The sequence below is a fragment of the Cnephaeus nilssonii genome, assembly GCF_951640355.1.
Source record: "Cnephaeus nilssonii genome assembly, chromosome: 10".
NCBI lineage: Eukaryota > Metazoa > Chordata > Mammalia > Chiroptera > Vespertilionidae > Cnephaeus > Cnephaeus nilssonii.
This window is the reverse complement of record NC_137081.1, coordinates 53,168,798-53,196,668: the sequence shown is the minus strand read 5'-3', so window position 1 is coordinate 53,196,668 and position 27,871 is coordinate 53,168,798. Positions and strand designations below refer to the sequence as shown.

At 40.4% G+C, this 27,871-nt stretch overlaps 1 protein-coding gene across 1 annotated transcript in view; it reads right to left on the bottom strand.

Moving 5' to 3' along the window:
- IFIH1 (interferon induced with helicase C domain 1) overlaps positions 1–23,364 on the bottom strand; it is a 58,776-nt gene extending 35,412 nt beyond the window's left edge. The window contains exons 1-3 of the mRNA XM_079781971.1: positions 22,299–23,364; positions 14,446–14,605; positions 7,190–7,336 (exon numbers count right to left, since the gene is read on the bottom strand). Coding sequence (XP_079638097.1) covers positions 7,190–7,336; positions 14,446–14,605; positions 22,299–22,751 — 760 coding nt within the window. The 5' untranslated portion in view covers positions 22,752–23,364. The remainder of the gene's footprint in view (positions 1–7,189; positions 7,337–14,445; positions 14,606–22,298) is intronic.
- Positions 23,365–27,871: the final 4,507 nt, after the last annotated feature.

Below are 27,871 nucleotides of genomic sequence, written 5' to 3'. Positions count from 1 at the left end.
CTGCCACTTCCGGTCACAAACCCAACACAGGACCTTCACGGCTCAGCCGAAATGTCTCATATTCCTACTCTGGTAAGCTTTCTCTGTCTTCCTTTTTTTCGCAAGTCTTCTCTCCTCATCCTTTAATACTTTCTATTTGGCTATAGATAGATTACTATGTCTCTTTGGGACCCTGTAACTTGTGTTCTTGAATTGTATTATAAACACTTTGAGGGTGAGGCCAATACCTCAGTGCTTGGTTCCTGACCAACTAACTCCTTTATTTCCACTGCGCCAGTTTCTAGTCCTCATTCACACACCAAAATAGAGAAGGTAAGGTCTAATAATCAAGTTAATATTAGAAGCATCATCTTTGTTAAAATGTGCTAAAATCCCCCACAAATAAACAAAAAATACATATTAGATTTGTAGCCATAAAAGGGATGTCATGAAAATAAATCTAGCATGTATTAGCTGAACACTAGGGAGATTTCTTTTCATCAAAATACCTTTGTCCTCATTTCTGAGAGATGAATGGTAAACCTCCTAGAGCTATTATGCAATTGTAAGTCATATAACAGACCTAGATGGCTCGTGGCAGGTTTCAAATAACATAAAAACCTATACTATTCTTTAAAAAACACCAATATCAACATCAGCATCTCTCTCTCAGCTCAAATTCTTATCTGCCTTTTGGATTGCCTCAATAGTATAACAAATTAATGTAACTAAAATTAGAAAAATATAGGCGTAAAGGAGAGCTGTCTCAATTCAAACCAATGCTGCAATCGGATAGGCAAGTCTGACACAATATTACTGCATCCTTTTCTTTCCCACTAAGATCCCAACTGCTATATGGTATTTATTTGTAGAGATTCTAAGAATTTCTAAATTTCTAGAGGTTAGTGCTATAGAACATTATTCTTGTCCTCAAGTGCAAGGATAAATTTTGTGGCATTTGAACAGAAAATAGTTTAGACCAAATCTAAGATTGGACTTCGGTCTATAAAAAGGCAAAACAAAACAACAACAACAAAAGTGCTGGAACAGATTGGGCCAGGGAGAAGGAGGCTGTTTTATAAAGGTCAATTTTTAAACCCCTCCTACAGAACATGATCTATGCAAAATATATCCACAATATATTCCAAAGCATAATGTCACCGGATAAACCTAAGGAGTGGAACATATGGGGGAATATGAAAAAGAAGGTATTAAAGTCTGAAAACAAGCAGGTTGGTAAGCTCATTAGCTGGGGTGGAATTTTAAAATCTTCACGTGAACGAATATGTAAATCAAAATATACACATGCATTCATAGTCATGCGCACCGTATATTCACACATGGCACCGTTACATTATACTGTTACATTATACTAGAACAGTGACATTCCAGTCTCGTTATAAATGTAAAAGCGCCCTCTGCTGGCCAATCTGGGGTATTTGCATTTTCTAGTTTGACAACAGGAAGATTCAACATAGTTTCTGCGAAACTCTGCATGACAGTAAACTTATTCCAAATACAATACTTTTTTTAGTTGTGAATCTTATTTACTTCACTTTTATTTTATTATAGAGCATTAATTTCTAAAATAGTATAATAAAAATATCGATGCAAAATAACTACTTACTTGCAAAAAGCAACAGTAGCAGACAACTAAAACTGATTGTAAGATTGATTTGATTGTACACTTAGAGAATTTTAAAAATCCAGATAAATATGTGCTTGCTCTAAATAAAATAGTTTTAATAGAAAAAAAGGAATGTAGGCTTTATGCCCCTCTGATGTTTTCTAGGGAAGTGTGATTTAGAGAAATATCAAAGTTTTTCAATATTTTCTTGTTATAAGATAACCAGTGACTTCAGAAAGCAGACCTACAACACCCAGCATTAAAATCATACTAATAGTCTGAGAACTATTCGAATATTCTTTAGAAATTATTGTGCTAACTTGGAAAAAGAAAGGACTTTTATTGACCACCTTTTTAATGGGAAGCCGTTGGAAGGAGGAAGGAAGAACTGCCAGCCCCCAACGTGGAGACCTGATGAAATCACCCTCCAGACCTACCCTGGGGAATTCTGACATACCGCTCCTAGGATGAAGGGGAGATGTGATTAAAACTGATTTCGGGACAGGCCACTGTTATTAATGGCAATCTGTCTCACCCATCAGATGTATTAAGGAGTAAAAGGAGCCAGAAAAATAATATATGAAGAATCTTTGCATTAAAATTATACAAAATTAACATTTGTATGCACTATACAAATATTTTAGAAACTGGTTCAGAAATAAAATTACAGAAGTCTTCATTTGAACTTGGAAATAATTCAAGTCAATTTTTTTCTTTCTGCATATGAAAATTCATATGTACAGATTATGTGCACCTTAAGTAAAAAGTTTCTTTTGATGCCATTTTGGTAACCGTATTTGAAACCTTAACACAATACATTAGAATTAAAAATAAAGATTATACATCATCAGTATCAATAAGATACACAAAACATAATTATGCAAATGCATATTAGAGACTATGGAACGCTTTCATATACTTTTTGATTGTTAATTCTCTCAAAGAATGCCAATGTAGGCAAAAATCCTTTCATAGTAAATTTTGCAACATAAAATTCAATCAACAGAGCTCCAACAACTTCTTTGGGTTACTGGTATTTTACAAGTAATTTATATCAGTACTTTCAGTTCTGTAGAGCAACAAGAAAATGAACAGACATTTGGATTAATCCACAGCAGCAGTGTCTATGCCCTAAAGCAAAGGCACTCTATTTTCATAGATAAGGGATTGTACAAATCTGCTCCCAAATCTACATCACAAAGATCTTCTAGACTAGAAGATTGTTAAAGTCTATGTATTGGATGGAGTCCTCAGATTTCTGTATATCTTATATATATAAAATATATTTTAATTGATTTTAGAGAAGAAAGGAGAGGGAGAGAGAGAAACATCAATGATGAGAGAATCACTGATCAGCTGCCTCCTGCACACCCCACACTGGGGATCAAGCCTGCAACCTGACTGGGAATGAAACTGACTTACTAGTTCATAGGTCAACGCTCAACCACTGAGCCATGCCTGCTGGATAACTATTATATATTTTAATTGTCTGTACTTTCCTTTCACAGCACTTACTATAGCAATATTGCATAGCACTTACTATGCAGCTAATATAGTAACTAATGTTTTCCCGACACACCCATCAGTTGAAAGCACCATAGGGCAGAATCAATTTCTGTTATTCCCCCACTGGATTTACATTCCTGGGACATGATCAGTATTTGTTAATGAAACAAGTGAAGGGAAGAGAGGAAGGGAGGAAACCCGAGAAGAAAAGAAAACCCATTCTGTTCCCTATGGCCATTATGAAGATCCAATTTTTTTTCCAAAAGATGTAGCTTTAAATTCTAAGAAAATAGAAATTAAAAAAAGTTTTGCTTTTAACTTTGTCCACTTAGAGACTCAGACCCCTCCATACATAAGGCACACTCTGATGAGATGCACTAGGCAACCTTTGAGGAAAAACCCTTATTTGAGATGCAGGATCATTTCCGAGTCTCTATCCTGTCTTCAATTCTTTCCAGTGTGAAATTAAAAAATAGCCACCGAGATGTCAGATAGCCTACCAAGGAAATGTAATAAAAGGTGAAAACCCTAAAGTCAGGTAGTGGGTATTGGCATTCCTACAGAATCAAGATTTCTGAAGGAAAACGCAACTGCTCAAATGAAAAAGGAAAAATCTTCTAGGGTGCAGGTTTGAAAGCTTTGCTCTTCTACACATTAAATCTCGCTGTTTAACGGGTGGTCTAGGACCAGCTGAGCAGCATTGGCTGGGAGCCAGTGAGAAAGGCAGAATCTCAGGTCCCACACAGGACCTACTGAATCAGAGTCTGCATTTCAACAAGACCCCCTTCTCCAGTTGACTCCTGGGGACATTCAAACTTCAGGTGCCTTGCATGAAAAAGCAAGCACCATGTACAAGCCTAAATAGCAGACAAACTAGAAAAAACATTGGTATTATTCAAGACAAAGGATAGCTATAGATAGTTCATATAAACCAGCAAGAAGATTATAAAGAACCTCTTAGAAAAACAGATAAGTGATTAAAAAAAACAACAACAAAAAAGAATGAACTTGTAAACATATTTTCCATTAGGAATTAAAAAATTCAAATTGAAATAATAAAATATTTGAAAATATTACCCACTCTGGTAGAAGAGATTTCAGGGCAATAGGTACTCTCTATATTGTTGGAGGACATGTAAATTGATACTAGTTCCTGGTGTAAAATTTGATATTACTGAATGTCTTAAAATTATAGAAATCATTTGATCCAGAAAATTCAATTATGTCATATGTTTATAAGAATCAAACTGAGACATGTAGAAATTTGGAAGCACCTTAAATGTTCAATAATTAAATAATCTATTTTAATGCATCCAGTGGATGCAATTATTATTCTGCTTTTATAAGTCATTCTGTAGAAGAACATCGAATGAACACAGGAGAAATGTCCTTGTAAGTAAACATCCAGGTGTGTACACCGACCAGAAGGCTACACATCCAACTGTTAAGAGTGATCTATATTGCAGGAGAATGGGCCACTTTCTTTGTATGTTTCTATGTTTTCAAGTTTGCTGCAATGCAGCCATATTACTTTTCTGAGTCAAAAATAGTAAACTTTGCTAGTGGTACACTGGAGTCAGCTTAATACCAGCTCACAATAGCCAACTATTAAATTTTGAGAAATTTTGTGAGCCAGCTGTTAAGCACAGCACTTTAAAAAATTAAATTACATAAACTTACAATTAAATAAATTACATTAAAACCAAGGCAATAAATACTTAAAACCCACCATTTCCTGATCATTTTACTGTATTATCTAAGCCTATTGCATCTGTATGGTGGAAATGTTACCTAATGGTGTGCTGCTGCACATCTCTCCCCAACTTTGTACTCAGTGACATTATGATGGAGGCTTAAAATCAGCCTTATTGAGAGCATTTACACCAGGGACATTGGTATACACTGCCAATCAGGGCTTTTTGTTTCTTTTCCCCAGAGAGCTACTTGTTAAAAATTTATCAGCACACCACAGACTTTACATATTTCTTGAGAAAATAGAACGTGGCCCTTTTGAGGAGGTAGGGGAGGAGAGAAAAATCCTATCATGAGAAAATTAGGGAGAGGAACAAAATTAAATTGGTTTGATCCTTCCAGGGTTGTTTCATATAAAAAGGTGGCCATGAATGCTCTCCCTCCCTGAGAGCATACCCACGCCTTTCTTCCCTCGGAGGCCTGCATCTCTTCTTTTCTCTCTTAAACCCAGGAGACTTGCAACCAGGGGAGCAGAGGGCAGCGGCAGCTCACCCCGCACTAACCCCCTGAACCTGTCTCCAAGGCCTCCTTTTCTCTGAGTTTTCGGTGAGCCAAAGCAGCCCAGCCTAGGCTCTCTCCTGTTGCTTCTTCTATCCTAAGCCCTTCCTTGTTACACTGTCCCCAGCTTTAATAAACATACTCTCAAAATAAATAAAAATAAAAAGGTGATCGATCAGATGCTCAAACCTCAGAGGGAAGTGGGAGCGATCAACTTGTATGCATGCATATAAGCATAAGCGATGGACGCAGACAATAAAGGTTGAGGGTGAGGATGAGGGTGAGGGCAGGACTGGGGGGACAAGGGGACAATTGGGGGATAATTATTTCTTTATTAATAGTATAAAAATAAAGTTAAAAAGTTTAAAAAATAAAATAGAAAGGTGGATATAGTGGTATCAGTTCTCACACCAATTAAATATTGCAATTCAAGCCAACACCATTTTAGCACCTGTTCATCTTCCTTCCTACAGCCTTGGTTTTATGCTACAATCCAGCTGAACCGGTCTGTAAAGTAGGGAAAAAGGTAATGGCCTTACTTAATTATCAGAGCTTTGCATGAAACAAGCTGCTCAACAAATGGGACATGTTCTGAGAAATGACTGTAGGTGATTTTGTTGTTGTGTGAACATTATAGCGTTCACTTACACAAATCTGGATGGGATAGCCTACTACACACCTAGGCTGTATGGTGTAGTCTATTGCTACCAGACTACAAGCCTTTATAGCATGTTACCATACAAAACAACAGAAGACTAAATCAAGCACAAGGGACAATGATGCAATCTAGAGATGCAGTAAAATGAGATGTATGAGGCTACTGCCAGGATAACGCGGCATACTGTTTTAAAGTAAACTGTTTTATTTCCAAGTAGAAAGAATACACTCTAAAATAATGATAAAAAGTATAGTACAGTAAATATGTAAAACAGTAACATAATCGTTTGTGTGTTGTTTTTTTATCCTCACCTAAGGATATTTTTCCCATTGATTCTTTAGAGAGAGTGGAAGGAAGGGGGAGAGGCAGAGAGAGAGAAACATCAATGTGAAGACATGAGAGAGAGACACATCCACTGGTTGCCTCCCGCATGCATCCTGATCAGGGCCATCCAGACCAGGGCCAGGGATCGAGCCTGCAACCAGGTATGTGCCCTTGACTGGAATCGAGCCCAGGATGCTTCAGTCCATAGGCCAACACTCTATCCACTGAGCCAAACCGGCTAGGACACAGTCATTTTTTAACGTGTTATGTACTGTCCGTAATTGTGTATGTTACACCTTCAGATGACTGGCAGCTTTTTGTTTCCAAGAGCATCATCACAAATACCTGAGCAGCGCATTGCACTACCACCTTACAACAGCTAGGACTAAGACGTCACTAGGCAATAGGAGTTTTTCAGCTCCATTATGATGTAGTGAGACCTCTGTCATATGTGCGGTCTGTCATTGACCAAAATGTCCTTATGTGGCACATGGCTATAATGTATTTGAAAGAACTTTGAAAACCATGAAAATATGGGACATGCTTATGATATTTATCACATTAAAAGGCCCACAGATGTCTTATAAAGTAAAATTAGAACCAAATGTGTTCATATTCATAACATATTAATATTGCATTAGTTTTGAAAACATTTTTAACCACCAAGAGGAATTATTCTAATTTAATCTCTTCTAAAAATATTATTTTAATAAAAATGTTCACAAGACCCCAAAAGCCCAAATTTTATCCCTCTGCTTAACAGACCCCAATATCATCGATGCCCCAATTGATTTTTTTGTGATGTAGTAGTTAGTGTACAAAACGTACGCATGTGTTCCAAGTACCTGAAACTACAGAAGAATCCGTAAAAGATGATTCCACTGAATGGCTGTGTAGGTCCCAGGCATCTTTCTCTGGACTTGACTGATCTGTGGCCAAAAGAGGTGGCTCTTTATCTTCAGGACCATCTTCTTGTGATAAATTCTCATTTTCTAGGAATAAAAGCATTAGAATGTAAAACATAGCACAATGCAAGTTTTTATACCATGTACATAAGACCATTACTGTTATTTTGAAAATGAAATGGGGGTTCCTAATAGAGATTTGCTTGAATATGCATCAATACCTCGAAATTCTAATCAGAATGTAAATTGTATTGCAATGGCAAGCTTTTGTACACTATAAATGCCTGTTATTGTTACTCTGAAAACCAAGTGGGTGTTTCTCTTAAAGATTTGCCCAAATGTACTTCAGTACTTTCACATTTTGAAAGGCTCGGGATATGTTTTTTGTTCTTTTATTATTAATATGGACATAATGAGTAATTCTTTGCAATGATCAAATTTTGTCTAAGAAGACTACATAACATTATACTAGTCACAGGAAAAGTGTGTGACGATTTCCTATCTGATCATCACCTTTAGGGAGTAAGCCACTTACTCAGGGATGCAAAGCCACATTTAAGGCTGAATTAATGAAAATGCAAATTGGGTGGTGGTTTTTCTTTAGCTTGTGCTCTTGCCATTTTGTTCCCTCGCTGTGTGTTTTACAGGAGATGTACATATGCTTTAATGTCAGCCTAAATGCATGTATTCTGAATTTCTGGAGATATTTAAAAATTCAATAAAATATTCTACATCCTTTCTTTCTTCTTTCCTTTATTTCCAATGTCTGGCCTTGCTTCCTTCAACCAACATATATTGAGCATTTTCTTATGGGACTACATGTTTACAAATAAAAACAAGATTTTCTGTCCTTCTGAAGCTGCAATCTGTCAGAGAAGACTGGTCCCATAAAGAAAAAAATTAAGTATCATTTTGGATGAGGTCATCTTACAAAATAAGGGGCAAATGAGTCATGTGTATAAAGAATTTCCTGAAAAACTGTTCTGTCTTTGGACTTTGTCTTTGGCCAGACAGCTTGGCAATGTATACAGCTACATATTAAGTATGTTTGTAGTTTATAATCATAACAGTCAATTGTTTTGGGCTTACTATATAAGCACTTTGCATAGGTTAAATAATTTAATCCTCAAAATAACCTTAATAAATAAGTAACATTATCATCACCATTTCACAAGAGAAGTAAACTGAGGCACAGAGAGGGCAAGTACCTGGCCAAAGTCACACATTCAGGGACATAAAGGAGCAAGAACTCAATAAGCATAAGGATTCAGAGCCTAGGCCACCATAACAAAATGTTATAGATTGAGTGGCTTGAACAACAGAATTTCATTTTCTCACAGTTCTGGAGATTGGAAGTCCAAGATCAATGTGCTAGCGAAGTTGGTGACTGGTGAGAGCTCTTGCTCTTTATTTAGGTTGCAAAAGGTCACCTTCTTACTATGCCATCAGAAGAAGAAGAAGAAGAAGAAGAAGAAGAAGAAGAAGAAGGAGGAGGAGGAGGAGGAGGAGGAGGAGGAGGAGGAGGAGGAGGAGGCCACAGTCTTATTGGATAAGGGCCCACCATTTTTACCTAATTTAACCTTAATTATCTCCTTAAAAACCCTATATCCTGATACAGTCTCATTGGGAGTTATGAGAATATGAATTCAGTCCATAGCCACTCTTACCACAAGAATAATTACAGCTAACTTTCTGGTCACCAAGACCTATAAGAAAAATGCTTAGATTCCCATGATAAGATGTACTGCTTAGCAAACAACACTGAAATTCCTGATCTGCTGATTAGATTTCCTTAAGAAATAAAAATTAAGTCCTACTTGTTTGGAATGAGTTGGTGGGGGGGTAGAAGAATGCTGAGCCCCAGAAAGAGATCAGTATTTGCCATTTGACCTTCGAAAAGAAGCTTAGAGATCCATGTCTCTTCTCCTTGCCCTCATAAGAGCCCATGTACCTGAGTCAACATCCATCATCACCCACTTTGGTCAAAAGAGGGAGAAATCCCAGCTGTGAGAGGACCCTGCCATGGGCCCAGGGAGGGATAGAAGGGAGAATTGGTGTCACTGTTTTTCTCTTCACAAGGACTCTCCAATTTTATCAATGTTTGGCCTGGCCAACCAGGATACTAGTATATACATGAGCTGACAGAATCTGGATAAACTAGTCCCTAAGTCATTCTGAAAGAGGCATCAAGACAAGGTTATTGCATATAATGAGGACAGTAACGAGGGAGGTATGTGAATATTAGCTGTATGTGATGAGGTGTATTATAACACAGGTATTACATGAGATTTACTATATATACTCTCCATAGACTGTTATTGTTCAAAGAACTATAATTTGAAAAATTATGTTAAACTTCTAACAAGGCACTTTGTAAAGTAGAATTTTAAAAAGATCTTAGCAAGAAATATTGCCAGACATGCTGTCTATGTCCGGAGAAATCTAGAAGACACTTTGTAGCAAATCTTCTAGACCCCTTCCTAAACAATTATGTCACTGAACACAGCTGCAAAATGGAGAGTACCCTCTAATTTGGGGGATGGATATGAGAAGGTCTTTTGTGATTTTAAAGGCTGCCCTTTCTAATATCCTTTGATACACTGAGGCCAAAATTTCCCTGGAGGTGAAAGCCAAACTGTAGTCATTTTTTTGAAGTTTAAGTCCTAGAATGTTTGTCCTGAATGGAAGTGTTTGCATGGGGTCTTGAAGGAAACTCATCATGAGATGGGTGCTCTGGACTGGGGTCCAGCTCATCCATGAGGTGTGTAGGAAAAAAATGGCGCCATCGTTGTATGTAGCTTTGGTTGGAAGTATCTTTAGACTTAGAAAACTGGCCTTGGAGATATGCTATGGAAACAATGGCTGGGCTTTAATGTATAAGTGCAAAAAAATGTAATCTTTATGTTGCAACTGAGGCCACTTCAGAGAACTGAAGCAAAGTAAAGATGCTTCTGACTGAGAAGAAAAATTTTTTTAACCAGTTGACAGTCTCGATTTGGTTCTTGGGTTATAGTGTTCCAACCCTGACCAATTTTCTATACCAGATCATAGACTTTTTTATTTTATTTTTTATTTTTTTTTTTTTTTACTGTCTACTGAAGAGCTTTTTTTTTTTTTAATTTTTTTAAAGTATTACAAATAGTAGTACATATGTCTCCTTTTCCCCCCCATTCACCTCTTCCTGGTCTCCCCAACCCCCCAGCACATGCCCTCACCCCCCTAGTGTCTATGTCCATTGGTTATGCTTATATGCATGCATACAAGTCCTTTGGTTGATCACTTAACCCCACCCCCACCCACCAACCCTCCCCTGCCTTCCTGCTGAAGTTTGACAGTCTGTTCGATGCTTCTTTGTCTCTGTATCTATTTTTGTTTATCAGTTTATGATGTTCATTATATTTCACAAATGAGTGAGATCATATGATATTTATCTTTCTCTGACTGGCTTATTTCACTTAGCATAATGTTCTCCAATTCCATCCATTCTGTTGCAAATGGTAAGAATTCCTCTTTTTTACAGCAGTATAGTATTCCATTGTGTAGATGTACCACAGTTTTCTAATCTACTCATCTGCTGATGAGCACTTAGGCTGTTTCCAAATCTTAGCTATTGTAAATTGTGCTGCTATGAACATATGTCCTTTCTGATTGGTTTTTCTGTTTTCTAAATAAAAGACTTAAACGTAAGATGGAAAACCATAAAAATCCTAGAAGAAGCCATAGGCAACAAAATAGCAGACATTTATCGTGGCAATATCTTTACCAATACAGCTCCTAGGGCAATGGAAACTAAGGAGAAAATAAACTAATGGGACTACATCAAAATAAAAAGCTTCTGCACAGCAAAAGAAACCATCAACAAAACAACAATATGTTCTGCATGGGAGAACATATTTGCCAATGTTATCTCTGATAATGGTTTAATCTCCAAAATTTATAGGGAACTCATACAACTTAACAAAAGGAAGATAAACAATCCAATAAAAAATGGGCAAAGGACCTAAATAGACACTTTTCGAAAAAGGACATACAGAAGGCCAAGAGATATATGAAAACATGCTCAAAGTCACTAATCATCTGAGAGATGCAAATCAAAATGACAATGAGGTACTATCTCACACCTGTCAGAATGGCTATCATCAACAAATCAACAAACAAGAGCTGGAGAGGATGTGGAGAAAAAGGAACCCTCCTGCACTGTTGGTGGGAATGCAGACTGGTGCAGCCACTGTGGCAAACAGTATGGAGTTTCCTCAAAAAATTAAAAATGGAACTCCCATTTGAACCAGTAATCCCACTTCTAGACTCTTCTTTTTTTTCAAATATGCTTCCATTCATTCTAGAAAGAGAAGAAGGGAGAGGCAGAGAGAGAGAGAGAAGCATTGATGTGAGAGAGAAACATTCATGGGCTTCCTCCTGCACACCCCCTACTAGGGATCAAGCCTGAAACCTGGTCATGTGCCCCAACCCGGAATCAAACCAGCAACCCTTTGGTGCACAGGAGACCGCTCAACCAACCGAGCCACACCATCCAGGGCTGAGAAGAACTTTTTATACAGTTAAGCTTTGCTGTGGAAACAGAAGCAATGACAGTAGAAACCCTGGATCCTGCTTGTGGACAGATCATGGAGTTACAGCCTGGATTTTGAAAGCTGGATTGACTAAGTTTGACTGAGCAAGCACTCTCCCCACCACTTATTCCTTCAATAATTCAAGATAGAAGGGATAGCTTCAAGGCCTCTTGAGATTTTCATTTTGTGGCAGTCTTGAACATATGACACTGCAAAGCACTGGGGTGAAGATAAAAGAACTTACCCACAAATTTTTAGAGCTTTTTAATACCTCATAGTAAAAAAATATTGTTATTTTCTCTTTCTCTGTCTCTCTTTATATATGTAGATAGATAGATATAGATATATATATACATCTTTATGTATATGTATATCTGTGTGTGTATTTCAAACCACTGGGCAGTATTAAGCAATTTACTTCATCCTATCTAATAAAGAGGGAATATTCTAATTGACCCTCACACCATTGCAACGATGGCGGCGCCCACAGCCAATAAGGAGGGAATATGCTGACTGCCCTGCCCTCAAAGATGGCAGCACCCACAGCTACAAGATGGCAGCGCCCAGTCCCTTTAGCCCCCCCAGCCACCCAGGGCCGGCCTGAGGCACAGACAAGCCTCGGATGGTGGCTGCCCAGCCGCCCAGGGCTGCCCGAGGCTCAGGTAACCAGGGCTGGCTGAGGCTTGTGCTGCCGGCAGTGGCAGCAGCAGAGGTGTGATGGGGGTGTCACCTTCTCCTGATCGCCGGGTCACCTCCTGCCCCTGAGGGCTCCCAAACTGTGAAGGGGACTGGGCTGAGGGAACCCACTCCAGTGCATGAATTTTCATGCACCAGGACTCTAGTATAATATAAACATATAACATACTGTTAATGATTTAGTAACTATACTTTTATTTTGCATAGATAACTTAGAAAATAGTTTACTGGGTATCTTATTCCATTAGAAAGTGTGGTATATGGGGGTAGGGAATTTGTATGTCTCTTTGAAGTCATGTTCTAGCCCCTACAACAGTGTCTGGCTTATACTTGAAGTGTTAGTTGAATGGCTGACTAAATGACTGAATGAGTTCACATGAGCTTGAAGTGGTTCTAAGTCATCTGTATCAGTTAATTCCAATTAACTTTCAATTTGTTTTACATGTATTTTTTGAAAACATAGGATATATACTCTCAAAAAATATGGCAGTTTAAGTTTTACAAATAATACATATAAAATGCTATAAAATGTTAACTCCTGTTATTATAATTGAGTAATTTTAAAAACTCACATGAAGTGATATTGAAATATTTTAGTTATTATAGACATTTTATCAAGTATTTAATAAATTCCTTTAAAATGTATATAAATACTCAAGAGACTGTGTGGCAGAGTTGTAATACCATTACAACATTTTCTTCCCATTTATGTGTGTACTAGAGGCCCGGTGCACGAAATTCGTGAATGCGGGTATGTGTCCCTCAGCCCAGCCTGCACCCTCTCCAATCTGGGACATCCCTCTCACAATCCAGGACTGCTGGCTCCCAACAAGCACTGCCTGCCTTCCTGATTGCCCCTAACTGCTTCTTCCTGCCAGCCTGATCACACCCTAACCATTCCCCTGACAGCCTGATTGATGCCTAACTGCTCCCCTGACAGCTTGTTTGCCCCTAACTGCCCTCTCCTGCAGGCCTGGTCCCCCCCAACTGCTCTCCCCTGCAGGCCTGGGTCCCCCCCAACTGCCCTTCCCTGTAGGCCCAGTTGCCCCCAACTGCCCTCCCTTGCAGACCTGGTCCCTCCCAACTGCCCTCCCTTGCTGGCCATCTTGTGTCCACATGGGGCAGCCATCTTTGACCACATGGGGGCAGCCATATTGTGTGTTGGAGTGATGGTCAATTTGCATATTACTCTTTTATTAGATAGGATTAGATAGGTTAAAGGCCTGGTGCATGGGTGGGGGCCAGCTGGTTTGCCCTGAAGGGTGTCCCAGATCTGGGTGGGGGTTTCCTTGGGGTGTGGGGAGGCCTGGGTGAGGGGCCTGTGGTGGTTTGTAGGCCGGCCACGCCTCCTGGCGACCCAAGTGGAGGGCCTGGGATCTGGGATTTATTTATCTTCTACAATTGAAAGTTTGTAGCCTTGAGCGGAGGCCAAGGCAGGACAGGGCTGCTGGCTTCCTCCATTGCCAGGGAAACCCAAGCCTCCTGTTCTCTCCGTGGCCACAGCCATCTTGGTTGGGTTAATTTGCATACTCGTTCCTGATTGGCTGGTGTGTGTGGCTTGTGGGTGTAATGGAAGTGTGGTCAATTTGCATATTACTCTTTTATTATATAGGATGTTCAATGTTAAAAATGTCTCAATAAAAATTTCAGGCAATTGCCTCATTACTCAAATAAGATGGCTAGTGGAAAGAGTGTTGGACTGGGTGTCAGCTGCCAATATTCTCAACCATTTTGTTGATTTTGTGGTTTCTGTAAGTTAATCTTTTCCTCATTCGTAAAGAGGATAAAAGAGATGATCTCTCAAATCCCTTTCCGTTTTGAAATTTTGATTCTAAGTATCTTGGTGTTTGGCCTTGTGTCTACGAGCTTCATCAAACCCTTAATCACCAGGCAAAATGTGCAAACTCTTTCCTGTAGAACGAAATGTACCTGCATTGCTGTCGGTGCCTGTTAACTCCTGGGCAAGTGCTTCGTTCTCCGTTTGCCTCAGAACAGTCACAAACGCAGAAAACCAGTTTTCTTTCTGCACAATCCTTCTCAGTAGCTCTCTCACACCTGCCTCATTCCCATTCTTTTCTGCAGCAGAAACCTGTTTTAAGAGAAAAGCAGAATTAAAAAAGATCAAACATCCTCTTAATGAATTTAAAAAGGAACTAGCCTTTAGAAAAATTGAGCAATTAAGCATAAGTATAAATAAAGACTTATTTCAAACACTAAAACAGCAGGGCCACTTGTAGCAGTAAATATTTTGCCTCAGTTATTCTGAATAAGGGGTGCAAAAGAAAGGGCCTTTAATCTCTAGCCATTTTATGTCTGTTTGCATCAATCTCTGTCTGTATCTTTAGGGCCTGATTTTTCATTTTAACTCTCAGAGTCTGCAAATGGGAAATAAAACATGGTATTTATTTCATATCATGAGAACATTTTATTTCTATATCTATTCCTTTTTTTTAAGTAGGGAGCAGAATTATTTCTACATCTATTTGTTATAAACCTTAGCTTTCATTAAATTTCCCTTTCAGATTAATCTAAGCAAATCTTTCTACATGTGGATCATTTATGGAATGATTATCACAGTGCATCTCCCCAGTTCGTAATATAGCACCAAACATTTGGAGAAAAGAGTAATGCAAGCCACATTTAGACCAGAAAAACAATCAGACAGGACATTATCAGCTTGCTGTGCCATTAGGCAGGCTACTTTATCTCTCTGGGCCTCAGTTTCTACATGTGTAAACTGAAGCAACTGAAAAGAAATGTCAGGCATTCTCCACCCTTGATGTATTAGAATCACCTGGGGAGCTTGGAATCACCTGATGTCTGGGATCTACTCCCCAAAATTCTGATTTATTTTTGTCTATTCTGGGAAACTAGAAAAAAATTTTTTTTTTAATCCTCACCTGAGGATATTTTTTCATTGCTTTTTAGAGAGAGTGAAAGAGAGAGGGAAAGACAGAGAGAAATATCAATGTGAGAGAAACACTCAATTCGTTGCCTCCTGCACACGCCCCGACCAGGGTCCGGGCTGAGGAGGAGCCTACATTCCTTTGACCAGAATCGAACCTGGACCCTTCAGTCCTCAGGCCAACACTCTATCCACTCAGCCAAACTGGCTAAGGCTAGGAAATTTTTTAAAAAGCTGGTTTGGCTCAGTGGATAGCACGTTGGCCTGCAGACTGAAGGGTCCTGGGTTCGATTCCTGTCAAGGGCACATGCCTGGGTTGCGGGCTCCATCCCCAGTGTCGGGTGTACAGGAGGTAGATGATCAATGATTCTCTCTCATCATTGATGTTTCTCTCCCTCTCCCTTCCTCTTTGAAATCAATAAAGATATATTTTTTAAAAAAGCATTTAGTGATTCTAATCAGCAGCTTAGATAAGAAATACTGACCTAGATACTCTCAAAGGTCTTTTTCAAGATTTGCTTATCTTCTACTAGTACATATGTAATTTGGATTGTTTAGCTAGATTAGTTTTTCTACAAAATTTATGTCTTTCCTAGTCCCTATAAATATATGCATAAGCTTTTAAAGTCAGGGATTTGTACTCTTGGAACAATGTCTGGCACAAATTCAGCTATTGTTATGGATGACCAGGAAAAACACCTACCTTTACAAACATTTCACCAGCAAACACTACTTCGTACGTAAGTGTACAGCATAGTTTCTGAGGATATTTTAGTCTTATTAGCTAATAGTTAATAATCTACATATATAAAAGCCTAACATGCTAAGTGTCCGACCGATCGGTTGACCGGCTGGTGGACTGCTCGATCAGTCGCTATGACATGCACTGACCACCAGGGCGCAGATGCTTCGACCAGTAGGCTAGCTTGCTGCTGGGGTCCAGCTGATCGGGACTGGGCGAAATGGGCTGGACACGCCCTAGAGCCCTCCCTCGGTCCCTCCCCGGCCTGCCGGCCCCCATCGGCCCCAGGACTGGGCGAGATGCCTCAATCGCTGGCCAGGCCAAGAGACCCCACCCATGCATGAATTTGTGTACTGGACCTCTTATAAAGGCTTTGTATATATTAACCTAGCAACCCTAAAGAATGTAACAATATTAACCCATTTTACAGATTTAAAAAATCCAAGTTGCAAACAAGTCCAGTTACCTCCCCAGGGACACACAGCTAAGAAAATGACAGAGGTAGAAGTGGATCCCAGCAATTGACTTCAATGCTATCTTCCTGTACTATAATTATAGGCAATAGTTGTCTCTAATTTTAAGTTCATTTTCTGGCAAGAAGGTTTAAAATGCCTACTTTAATTTCAGAAATTGTAGGTGATTTCAGTTCATCTCTCCGACAGCATTTTCTAAGCAGATTATTGCTTATTTCTTACCTTTTTCTCTAACTTCATTAATCTCCTAATAAAAAATCTTTGTCTTTGATGGTGTTTGTAATCTCCTTATTATTATCAAGTAATTTAATCACAAAGAATTTCTCTAAAAACAAGTCAGGCACTGTAATAAATACTTTGATTAAAAACCTAAGCATTTTATATCCACTAAATTTTCTTTAACTGTTAATGAGTTGATTTTTACTGTAAAATTACATTTGTCAAACTTGCTTTGCCCTTACTGAGTTCAGGCATTTAAGGATCCTTATGTCATTATTTCCTATATGTATTTTTATTATCTGAATGTAGAGCTACATATATACCTGTGCAATTTTGTCACCTTCATCAAGATTCTTAGTTTTTAAGGAATATCCCCCTTTTGGGTGTTAGAAAAAACATCAATACCCTTTGAAGCAACCACCCATTTCTTTTAACTTAATCTGTTCTCCTAAAACACAGTAAAGATACTAGATTCCAACACATGATTGCTGAAATTCTTGGGAGGTAAATATTTAGCTTTGAAGCTGCAACAGGATTCCAATCTCCATACACTAGTCCTTCCTACCCATATATCACAGCTTGTAAAAATGGTCCTAGGTTTAACTTTGTGTCCCATGATTACCCAAAGAAACTTATGTAATTGATTTACTTATTCATTGATTTGGTTTAAATTTATAGACTGGCACAAAGGTAGTGAAAAGGTTGGAGACTAGTAAAGTTCGGTGTTTTTATGGAGCTTATGCTGCAGTGTTGATCAGTGTTCATTTTTCCAACAAATAGTGAAAGAATGTCTAGCTTATACTATACTAGAGGCCCAGTGCACAAAATTCATGCACGGGGGAGGGTGTCCCTCAGCCAAGCGGGACACCCTCCCCCGTGCATGAATTTCCTAGTCCCTATATGTCCGATCCTGGTAGGATTCGGCCTAAACTGGCAGTCGGACATCCCACTCACAGTCCAGGACTGCTGGCTCCCAACTGCTCACCTGCCTGCCTTCCTCATTGCCCCTAACCGCTTCTGCCTGCCAGCCTGATCAACCCATAACCACTCCCCTGCCATCCTGATTGATGCCTAACTGCTCCCCTGCCAGCCTGATTGCCCCTAACTGCCCTCCCCTGCAGGCCTGGTCACCCCTAACTGCCCTCCCCTGAAGGCCTGGTCACCCCTAACTGCCCTCCCCTATAGGCCTGGTCCCCCCAACTGCTCTCCCCTGCAGGCCTGAGTCCCCCCCAACTGCCCTTCCCTGCAGGTCCGGTTGCCCCCAACTTCCCTCCTATGCTGGCCTGGTCACCCCTAACTGCCTTCCCCTGCAGGCTTGATCACCCCCAACTGCCCTCCCTTGCAGACCTGGTCCCTTCTAACTGCCCTCCCCTGCTGGCCATCTTGTGGTGGCTATCTTGTGTCCACATGGGGGCAGCCATCTTTGACCACATGGGGGAAGCCATCTTGTGTGTTGGAGTGATGGTCAATTTGCACATTACTCTTTTATTAGATAGGATACTGTTGTGAATATTGGTGACTAAGCAATAAGTACAAGAGTCACTTTATGGATCATTATAATAGAACTAGAGGCCTAGTGCACAAAATTAGTGCATGGAAGGGGGAGTCCCTCAGCCCGGCCTGCACCCTCTCCAATCCAGGATCTCTCGGGAGATGTCCAACTGTCTCTTGCAATCCAGGACCGCTGGCTCCTAACTGCTCACCTGCCTGCCTGCCTGATCACCCCTAACCCCTCTGCCTGCCTGTCTGATTGCCCCTAACCACCTCTGCCTGCCTGGTCACCCCTAACCGCCTCTGCCTCACCCCGCACCTGGGACCCAGTATTCCCTCCTCCAGCTGGCCGCAGGCACCCAGACATGGTCCGGCTTTGCCCAGGCAGGCCACAGCCGCAGGGCACTGTGGGTGGGTGGCTTCGCCCAGGCCACAGCTGCAGGCACCCAGGACCTCGGGGCAGGCAGCTTGTCCCTCTCCCAGGCCACAGGTGCAGCTGCTAGCGCCCGGGACCATGGGATGGGAGGCTCGTCCCTCTCCCAGGCCACAGCCTGGCTGGTCCCCTTGCCACTCTCACAAGCTCATTTGTGCCTGGCTGGTCCCCATTCCTCTCTCCCTGTGTTGAGTGTCTGAGCCATTAAGGCGTGAAAGCATGAGGGTGTGATGACCATTTGCATATTAGCTCTTTATTATACAGGATGATAGCTAACTGTAGGGATTGCTCCTGTACTGATATACTTCTGTTTTAGGATGCTTATTGGACATTTTGGCCCATTCACTGACTTAGACAGCAATGAACTCTGGAAAAGCAGGAATCACATAAACATTTCCATAATGTCTTAATATCAGTCTGAACAGCTGAAGCGAGGTAAACTAAAAGGCCAAGTAAAATATGTCTACTGGAAAACAGGAAGAGAAATAAAAGAAAATATGATTTTTTAGAAGTTCTAACTACTTAGTTGAATGCTACTTTATGCTGTTCAAACATCAAATTTTGAATTCTTATGTTTATTATCCATCTATTCCCCAATGCCTAATATGATTCATCATATCGTATGTTTGTATCTCTTATTCCAGACACCTCTTTGGAAATAAATTGATCAATCACTTAAATATTAACCAATCACTATTTATTAAGCACCAACCCTATACCTCATCTTGGATAGGTTCTGGGAGCTTAAAGATCAAAGTTATAGTTTCTTTTTCAAATCACAGTTTAATCCAGGGACTTTAAAAGAAGCAGATCTCAATTTCAACATGGGAGATTTACCTAAATTCTCTAATTTCTCTAAATTCCCAAGGAAATATAACCAAATGAATGATAAAAAAGTCACCATCATCATCATAGTAAAATAGCTTTTTACAATTTATACAGCTTTTTCATAAACATGATTTTGTGTTCTCTAATATTCTGAGTGAGAGGATAAATTATTATTATATTAATTCTCATGGGTAATCTTAGGATCAGGGAACTTAAAAACTTGGTCCAAATTAATACATATGGTAAGAAACAAAGGTATTAAGTCCAGGTTTTTCCATTCCAAATTCCCATGCTTTTCTTATTGCACTTTGCCATCCTATGTAATAAAAGCCTACTATGCAAACGACCAAACAATGGAACGACCAGTGGAACAACTGTTCACCCTGACAGGCACTGACCACCAGGGGGCAGACGCTCAATGCAGGAGCTGCCCCCAGCCCGCAGGCCCCAGGCCAGCCAAGGTGGGTGCCAGCAGGGGCCCCCTGATCACCCCGTCAGTCGCCCCACAGATCGGCCCTGATTGCGGGCCAGGCCTAGGGACCCTACCCGTGCACGAATTTCGTGCATCGGGCCTCTAGTTTAAGATAAGCATTCATTAATGACCTCGGTACCAATAGATTCTTCTAAACCTAGAATGCCCTTCCCATCATCCACCATAGCTTATTTTTTATTCTGATGATACAATTGAAATTATGTTTACAAAAAAACATTCCAGAGATATCTCACAGAGACAGTATTCCTCTTTAGAGAGCCTCGAATGCATAGCTCCTCTGTCTTCCAGGGCCTCCTTTGAAATATGAACCTGGGGGAAGAGTCTGGATTGCTTTGGCCTCAACTGTTATCAGTACACCAATGTCCTTTTACTCTATATCTTCTTTGTGTCAACTCTCTTGCATTACTGCTAGCTGCCTCCAAGCTTGCCAGAATCAAGAACTTGGATAGAATCTAGCTGGAGGAAATTCAACCCAGGCAAGACAAAAGTGATGCTGATAGGCAGAAGTATTTAGAGTAAATAAGGAGAAGTGCTGTTTCACTGGCAATCGGGACACCATCCCCACCAAACATAAACAGCTTTGTGGTGTTACTGGACTCTGTTGCTTCTGGACTTCCTAACAGCTACTGTGGCTGGAAATGCCATCTTCCATCTCCAGCTGGCTTGAAGGCTGCATACTGTCTTCCAAATTAAGATTCTGCCACAGTGATGTACACATTTGTCATATCCAGCTGGACTACTATAATGCGTTCTAGCTGGTTCTCAATACACAACACTACATAAACGTTACAGACAACAGTGTAAAGTAATTTGCTTGTTGGGAAAACCAGCCATCAAAATTAGACGCTTGCTTAGGTCTTTGGACGGGCCGCATGGCTGTCAAGTCTGCAAAGGAACATTAACTTTAGTCACTGAAGACTAAGTCACATCATAGGCTGATATGAGTCCAAGGCCCAAAACTTTGTAATGAGGATAGAAACAAGTAATAAATCAAAAAGAAAGAGCGAATGAAAGAAAATGTCAAATTCATAGCACGGTAGACAAAGCCTTTGATTTTCAGTCATGGGTTTATTTCCCTGCTTGCTTTTCAAAATAAGACTTATGACCTATGACCGACCCTGAATACTAGTATGTCTGATTTAAATGGGTCATCATTTCTACACTTCCTGTAGTACATTCTTACTCATTGAAAAACAATGAACAATAAAACATTACATTAAGTGTAAAGTCACTTGAGAAATTCACCTGTCAAAACACCTAGAAAACCCACTACTCCTTCAGTAATATGAAACATTACAACTAGACACGTATTTTTTCAATAAATTATCTCCAATTACCATTCTCAGAGAATGTTGAAACTTTAGAGAAAAAAAAAAAAGCATGCGTATTATATGTAATTTCCCTATTTGGAACAATACTAAATGGCATAATGTATAATGTTAGCCAGAGATTGGCAAATATTTTCTCTAAAGGCCAGATAATAAATATTTAGGCTATGTGGGCTATATGGTCTCTGTCCAAATGCTCTTGAACTGCAAAAGCAGTCATAATATATAAATGGATGAGCATGACTGTGTTCTAATAAAGCTTTATAAACACTGAACATTTACCAGTATAAATCTAAAAACCATTCTTAGGTTTGGGGCCTGGCAAAAACCAGTAGCAATCTGGATTTAGCCCATGGGTCATATCTTCTGATCCCTGTTGTATGGAAGTATATTAAACAAGACATAAAATTCCACACCATCAGGCCATAAACCACTAGCTCTGCCACTATCTTCCTAAGAAACCTTGGGCAAGTTATTTAACCTGCCTCAGTTTTCTCATCTGTAAAACAGAGTTAATGACATTATACACCTCAGTGGATTATTCTGAGCATGAATTCCCATAATACATTTTGAAAAATATACTAACTGCACATAGTAAGTGTCCATTACATATTCTCTATTAGCACACATTGTTATTCTAGAATAAACTCTTTAGCTAATTTCAATGCAAGGATTAGAAAAAAAGCCTTTTTTGGTGTTTAAATGTCTAAAATTATGTTTTATGTGACTAGATCTTCTCTTCCAGAGGAAGGAGGGATCCAGATTCACCCAGAGATGTCCAGGAACGGTTTGGAATGGGGCAAATCAATCGACCAGCCACAGGTTGCAGAATCTGCCTAACAGGCCAGCCCCATCTGAACTGACACCTACCCGACTTCTGTCTTCAACTGTCAACAGCTCCTCCGCCACACACTTGTCCAGGACATCTCGGACCAGGAGCTTCTCCACCAGGGTGGGCTGGAGGAGGGTCAGCAGCTGGAAACACTCGTCATTCGCGTTCTCGCTGGAGGGAGAGGGCAGGTCTGTGAGCTCGGGGTCCATGTAGCGGGCCGCTAGCGGGTTGCCTGCTCTCCGGAGGGCCTCCACAAATACGCCGGTCCAGCCCGGGGGCCAGACCCCCTTCTCCAAGGTGCTCAGGAGCAGTTCAGCGGCGCCGATGTTCCCGTGGGTGGTGACCTTCGTCTGGATCTGCTCCTTCAGCTCCGCAGGCAGAAAGCTCAGGTAGTCCAGCACGGGCTCCACCTGGATGTACATTCTCACTCTGGCCCGGAAGCACGAGAGGAGATAATGGAAATTCTTGTCTGCAGAATGCCCGTTCGTCATCTTTCCTTCTCAGAAAAGCGGTAGGTTCTCCCAGGTAGACGGACAGGTGGCTGTTCTCTGCTCCAACAGGTGCTGTATGCCCCGTGCCTTGGAGTAGCAGGCGGTGCAGCAGGGTGCCTGGCAGCGACAGGGCAGCCCGCAGAGCCCCCGATGGTCCCGCGGTGAGGTCGCCCCTGGCAGGTGGGCAGGGGGGCAGGTGGGCAGGGGGGCGGGTGGGAGGGACGCGGCTGCGGATCAACAACGGAGCGGCCGCTTGGCCTCTGCAGTGCTCGCCGCCGGCCCAACCAGGCAGCTCCCCAGCGCATTCCAGCGGGAGCTTTAAGCCCAGTTTGTCAGGAGGTTTCTGTTTCGATTCTCCGCTCCGTCAGTTTCCAAACGTAAGGCGCAGGGCGGGGAGTGGCTGCCTGGTCCGAGAGGGACACCCTTTGGCGGGATCTGGCAAGGGCAGCGCTTTGGCCAAGCGCGCAGTGGGGCGTAGGAAAGGAAAGCGAACCCCCCCTTGGGCAAGGCCAGGGCGCCCAGCAATGCTCTCGCTGCGGGGATTCTGTCTCCCTTGCAGGATTCCGCCTCGTCAATCAGCCTTCTTTCCCACAGCCGGCTGCATCACCCCTTGTCAGCTAAAACGTGGGGGCTGGGAAAGCGCCGGATTCGGGACTTTCCAGCCTGTAGGTGAAGAGAAACTGATGCCCACAGGAAGGAGTTCGCCTTGGCTGGGGAATGCAGGCAGGTTCCGGCCCCGCCAGAGTGGTAAGGCTGCAAGGGACAGGTGGAGAGAGGAAGTTTCCAGAGAGGTGTAACCCCAGGACCCCAGGATGAAGGGACGTCTGTACCCTTCCTAGATATAAACCCGATGTCCTGCGGGTCCCCGAGAACGAAAGTTGTCCTCAGGGGATTTCTGGGTGGGTACGAAAAAGAGTGAGTCATTGATAAAGTTAACTTTAGTCCCTCATTTGTAGATTGCAGTGTTTAGTTTCTGCTTTGACCAGGGCCTGGTGATAGACAGAGAGGGACTTGAACCACCAACTCAGTTTAGGAGGGAGCCAAGATGGAAGGTTTCCCATCCCAGCATGGACATGCCCCCATTTTCTTTAATATACAACTTTCCTTTAATAAAACAAAACAAAATCCCCAGTAACTTATTTTTGACATAGCTGCCATTCTTTTCTTGGATTCAATACAGCAAGTTTTGGCTGAGGCAGCTAGGAACTTAATTAGCAACTAATGTACCAACTTGTAGTAAACATCAACATTTGTCTGTGTCATGAAGGGGAAAAAAAAAAAGACACCCACACTGAAAAATGGCAGCTTCCTTTTAGTGCAGAAGCCATATAAACATGAGCCCTTCAGGTGGCTGCTCAGGCGTTCTGCCGCCCTGGGTGACTGCAGGTGGTAGTATAGATGCTTCATAATGAGAACCCCATGTTTCAGAATTATGTGGAGGTTGGAGGAGGGGTCATTTAAGCTATGAAAAAAGATGTATTTAGGAAAAGTAATTTGTTAGCAAGCTCATTCAATGATGTTCGTCTAGGCCAGGGAAACCTGGCCATGCTTTCGTCTGTATAAAAGAAATACAGTAGGATGTGGAGAAAAGGGTACCCTTGTGCACTGTTGGTGGGAATGCAGACTGCTGCAGCTACTGTGGAAAACAGTATGGAGTTTCCTCAAAAAATTAAAAATGGAACTGCCTTTTGACTCAGTGATCTCACTTCTGGGAATATAGCCTAAGAATATGGAAACACCAATCAGAAAAAAATATATATATATATATATATGTGTGTGTGTGTGTGTGTGTGTGTGTGTGTGTGTGTGTCTATGTTTATAGCAGCTTTATTTACAATAGCCAAGATCTAGAAACAGCCCAAGTGCCCATCGATAGCTGAGTGGATAAAAAAGCCATGGTGCATCTATACCATGGAATACTACTCGGCTATAAAAGAGAAGGAACACTTATCCTTTGAGACAGCATGGATGGACCTGGAGAATAGTAAGCTAAGTGAAATAAGTCAGTCAGAGAAAGACAAATACCATATGATCTCACTAATATGTGGAATCTAAAGAACAAAATAAATTGATGAACAAAATGGAACTGGAAGCATGGAAACATGGAACAGACTGGCCGGTGCCTGAGGGGCGGTGACTGGATAAAGAAGGTGAAGGGATTGCCTAAAGAACATATATGCATACCCCATGGACAGGAACAATAGTTTGGTGAAGGCCAAGGGAGGGGGAGGGTAGAGGTAGACAAAGGGGAGAGAAAAGGGGGACACTTGAAATTATGTCATTTTTATTTATTGATTTTCAGAGAGAGAAAGGGGAGAGAGAAATATCGATATGGTGTTCTACTTATTTATGCATTCATTGGTTGATTCACATATGTGCCCAGACCAAGCAACCTATCACCACCTTGGGGTATGGGTATGACACTCAAACCAACTAAGCTACCCAGCCAGGGCAGAATCTACCACAACTTTATTTTTTTATCTTTAGTTATTTTTAATTGATTTTTTAGAGAGAGAGGAAGGGAGAGGGAGAGAGAGAGAGAGAGAGAGAAAATATTTATGTGAGAGAGAGAGAGAGTAATGAGCTGCTTCCTGCATGCCTCCCTCGTTCCCTTCCTGGGCATTTGGGTATGTGTCCAGATCAGGAATCGAACTGGCAACGTTTCAGTGCACAGGACAACACTCAACCAACTGAGCCACACCAGCCAGGGCTCTACCATAATCTTCATTGCACCTCTTCTGGAGGAAGAATGTTGAAGAGACAAAAGCCAAACCACAACATCTCGAATGTATCTTTTCTCTTTATCTACATTTTTGCATCATGATTTACTTTATTTTTGGCCTTTTGTTTGAATACTGGTTAGTTTCTTCTAACAGCTATCATTTTCATTTTTGTTTTCTAAATGTAAGTTTCTGTTTCCATTCTCCTTTGAGGTGGAAAATCCTGCTGATCTCTTTTTCTTTTTCCTAGACCTGCCTATTCTCTTTAAACTCAAAAGACACATCTCAGTCTCCATCAGTTTAAAAAGCCCCCCTTTAGCATTTTGTTCTTTAAGTAATATGTCAGGAATATACTAGATAATAGATTCCCACTGTTATCCAACTTTTCATTTGAGGTTTTTACAATTAAGAAATAGTAAAAATCATAGCTGCCACTTTTTTTTTTGACAAGCCAGAGCTACAATTTAATGGCCATACATAGCAGGAATGCCTTTTCCAAAGAAAATGACAACAAATTTAATTTAATGAGGGAATATTTTTAGAATTATTATTATTTTCCTTCATTAGTTTACTAATTGTATCAGTGAAGAGCCTACTCTGTGTAATTTCAAGTTAGCCTAGCAATATAGATTTGTGGTGAAGCATAGAGACTCTGAGCTCAGGATGCCAGAATTCATATCTCAGCACTGTCTACTAATTGCTGTGTGATCTTGAGAAAATCAACTCAAATTTCTCAGTTGTAAAATGAGAATGATACTAGTACCCTGGCATAAGGTTGTTAAAAGGATAGATTGTAAGCACTTAGCATCAAGCCAGGAATATTATATTTGCTCTATAAGTGACTGCCAACATTCTTACACAAACAATGGATAAGAGATGGTACTATCCCCCAAAGAATATACACTTTAATAACTAGCCATGAAATTAAGTTTCTAGACAGTACCCCTTTTTGCAAGAAACAGAAGTTGATATGCTGATTTAGCAGAAAAGTTTAGCAAAAGATACTGCCATAGCTTTATATCTCAAAAACATAAGTAGGCCCAAAATAGAAAGAGAAATTCTGACAATGTTTACCAGACCATGATATACATATCTTAATTGCTTCCTCCAATTCAGTAATAAAGTATGGTTTTAAAAGCTTTTCTATATGTCACTCCCACTCCCATCCCCAACCCCCCAAAAAATCAGGTATCAGTAGAAATTTTTTCCAAATGTCCATTTTTCCAAATACTTCCTCCACAGTTTCTCTTCAAAAACAGTTACTTGCACATGTTTTTTGTGAAAACAGTATCTTTACCTCAAAGGCACTGCCTGGCCTCAAAGGTACTTCTTTTACTTAATTTAAAATAAGTGCTTAAGAGCAAACTACAGTAAAATGTAATTAGAGTGCCATTGTCTTTTCCTTGAAACCCAGGTTGACATTTAGCTGGTAGACAATTTGGAGTTAGCTCTCTCAACCTGTGTCCATTCGAATTGAGGGAGAGCCTGTTCTACTTCTTAGTACCCACCCTATAGAATTAATTAAATATTTTAAAATACTTAATTAAATATTTAATTTAACCTCTGAAATGTTATAACTGACAAAGTTTTGAAGTAGGAGTAGGAGTGCTGTGGAATGAGTTATTGAAATCAAATATTAGGGTAAATCGAACCAAACTTTTGAATTGCTAAATCACAAAGGCTGGAACTAAAATTTTAAAAAATAACAAAACACTATCAATTTATAATATTTTTATGATTAATGCACTAAATTATATCAATTACATTTTAAAATCTTTCTTCATCTGATTCCTTAGTTTTTAATGTTTATTTGTATTTTATGTTGTTATTATAGTTGTACATGCAAAGATTTTCTAAATAAATAGGCAAATATTTATTAAGGTTCATGTTCAAAGATTTTACTGATAGGGGTCAAGAACAAAGTACTTGAAGACCACACTGCAGAGAACCTCCCAAAGGCTGGAGATTGTGATGAGTTTGAAGAGCAAGGTTATGAAGAATGGAGGAGGAAGATATGTAGGTGAAAGGAGAGAGAACTCTGGAAAGGGATGGGTAACTCAGCACCTAGATCTTGGAAGTACTAGAACATGCCAAGACTCTGGTGTTATTATTGCTTTATGACAAATGTCAGTAAGTCAACACATGGAACCTGAATATATTTTATTTCCTACTGTCAGACATGGTGTCCAGACATGTTCTTGAATTGAATATTTTAAATTTTTTATTTAAAAAAATACTTTATCCTGTAGACATTTCAGGCAGGATATCAAATAATATTGAAGAAGATTTATGAATTACTAATAATTCCATCATCCAGAGATGGGCATTTTTAATATTTTAATTGTATTCCCCTACCAATACTTTATTATGTGTGTGCATGCATGCACACACTCTGCATTT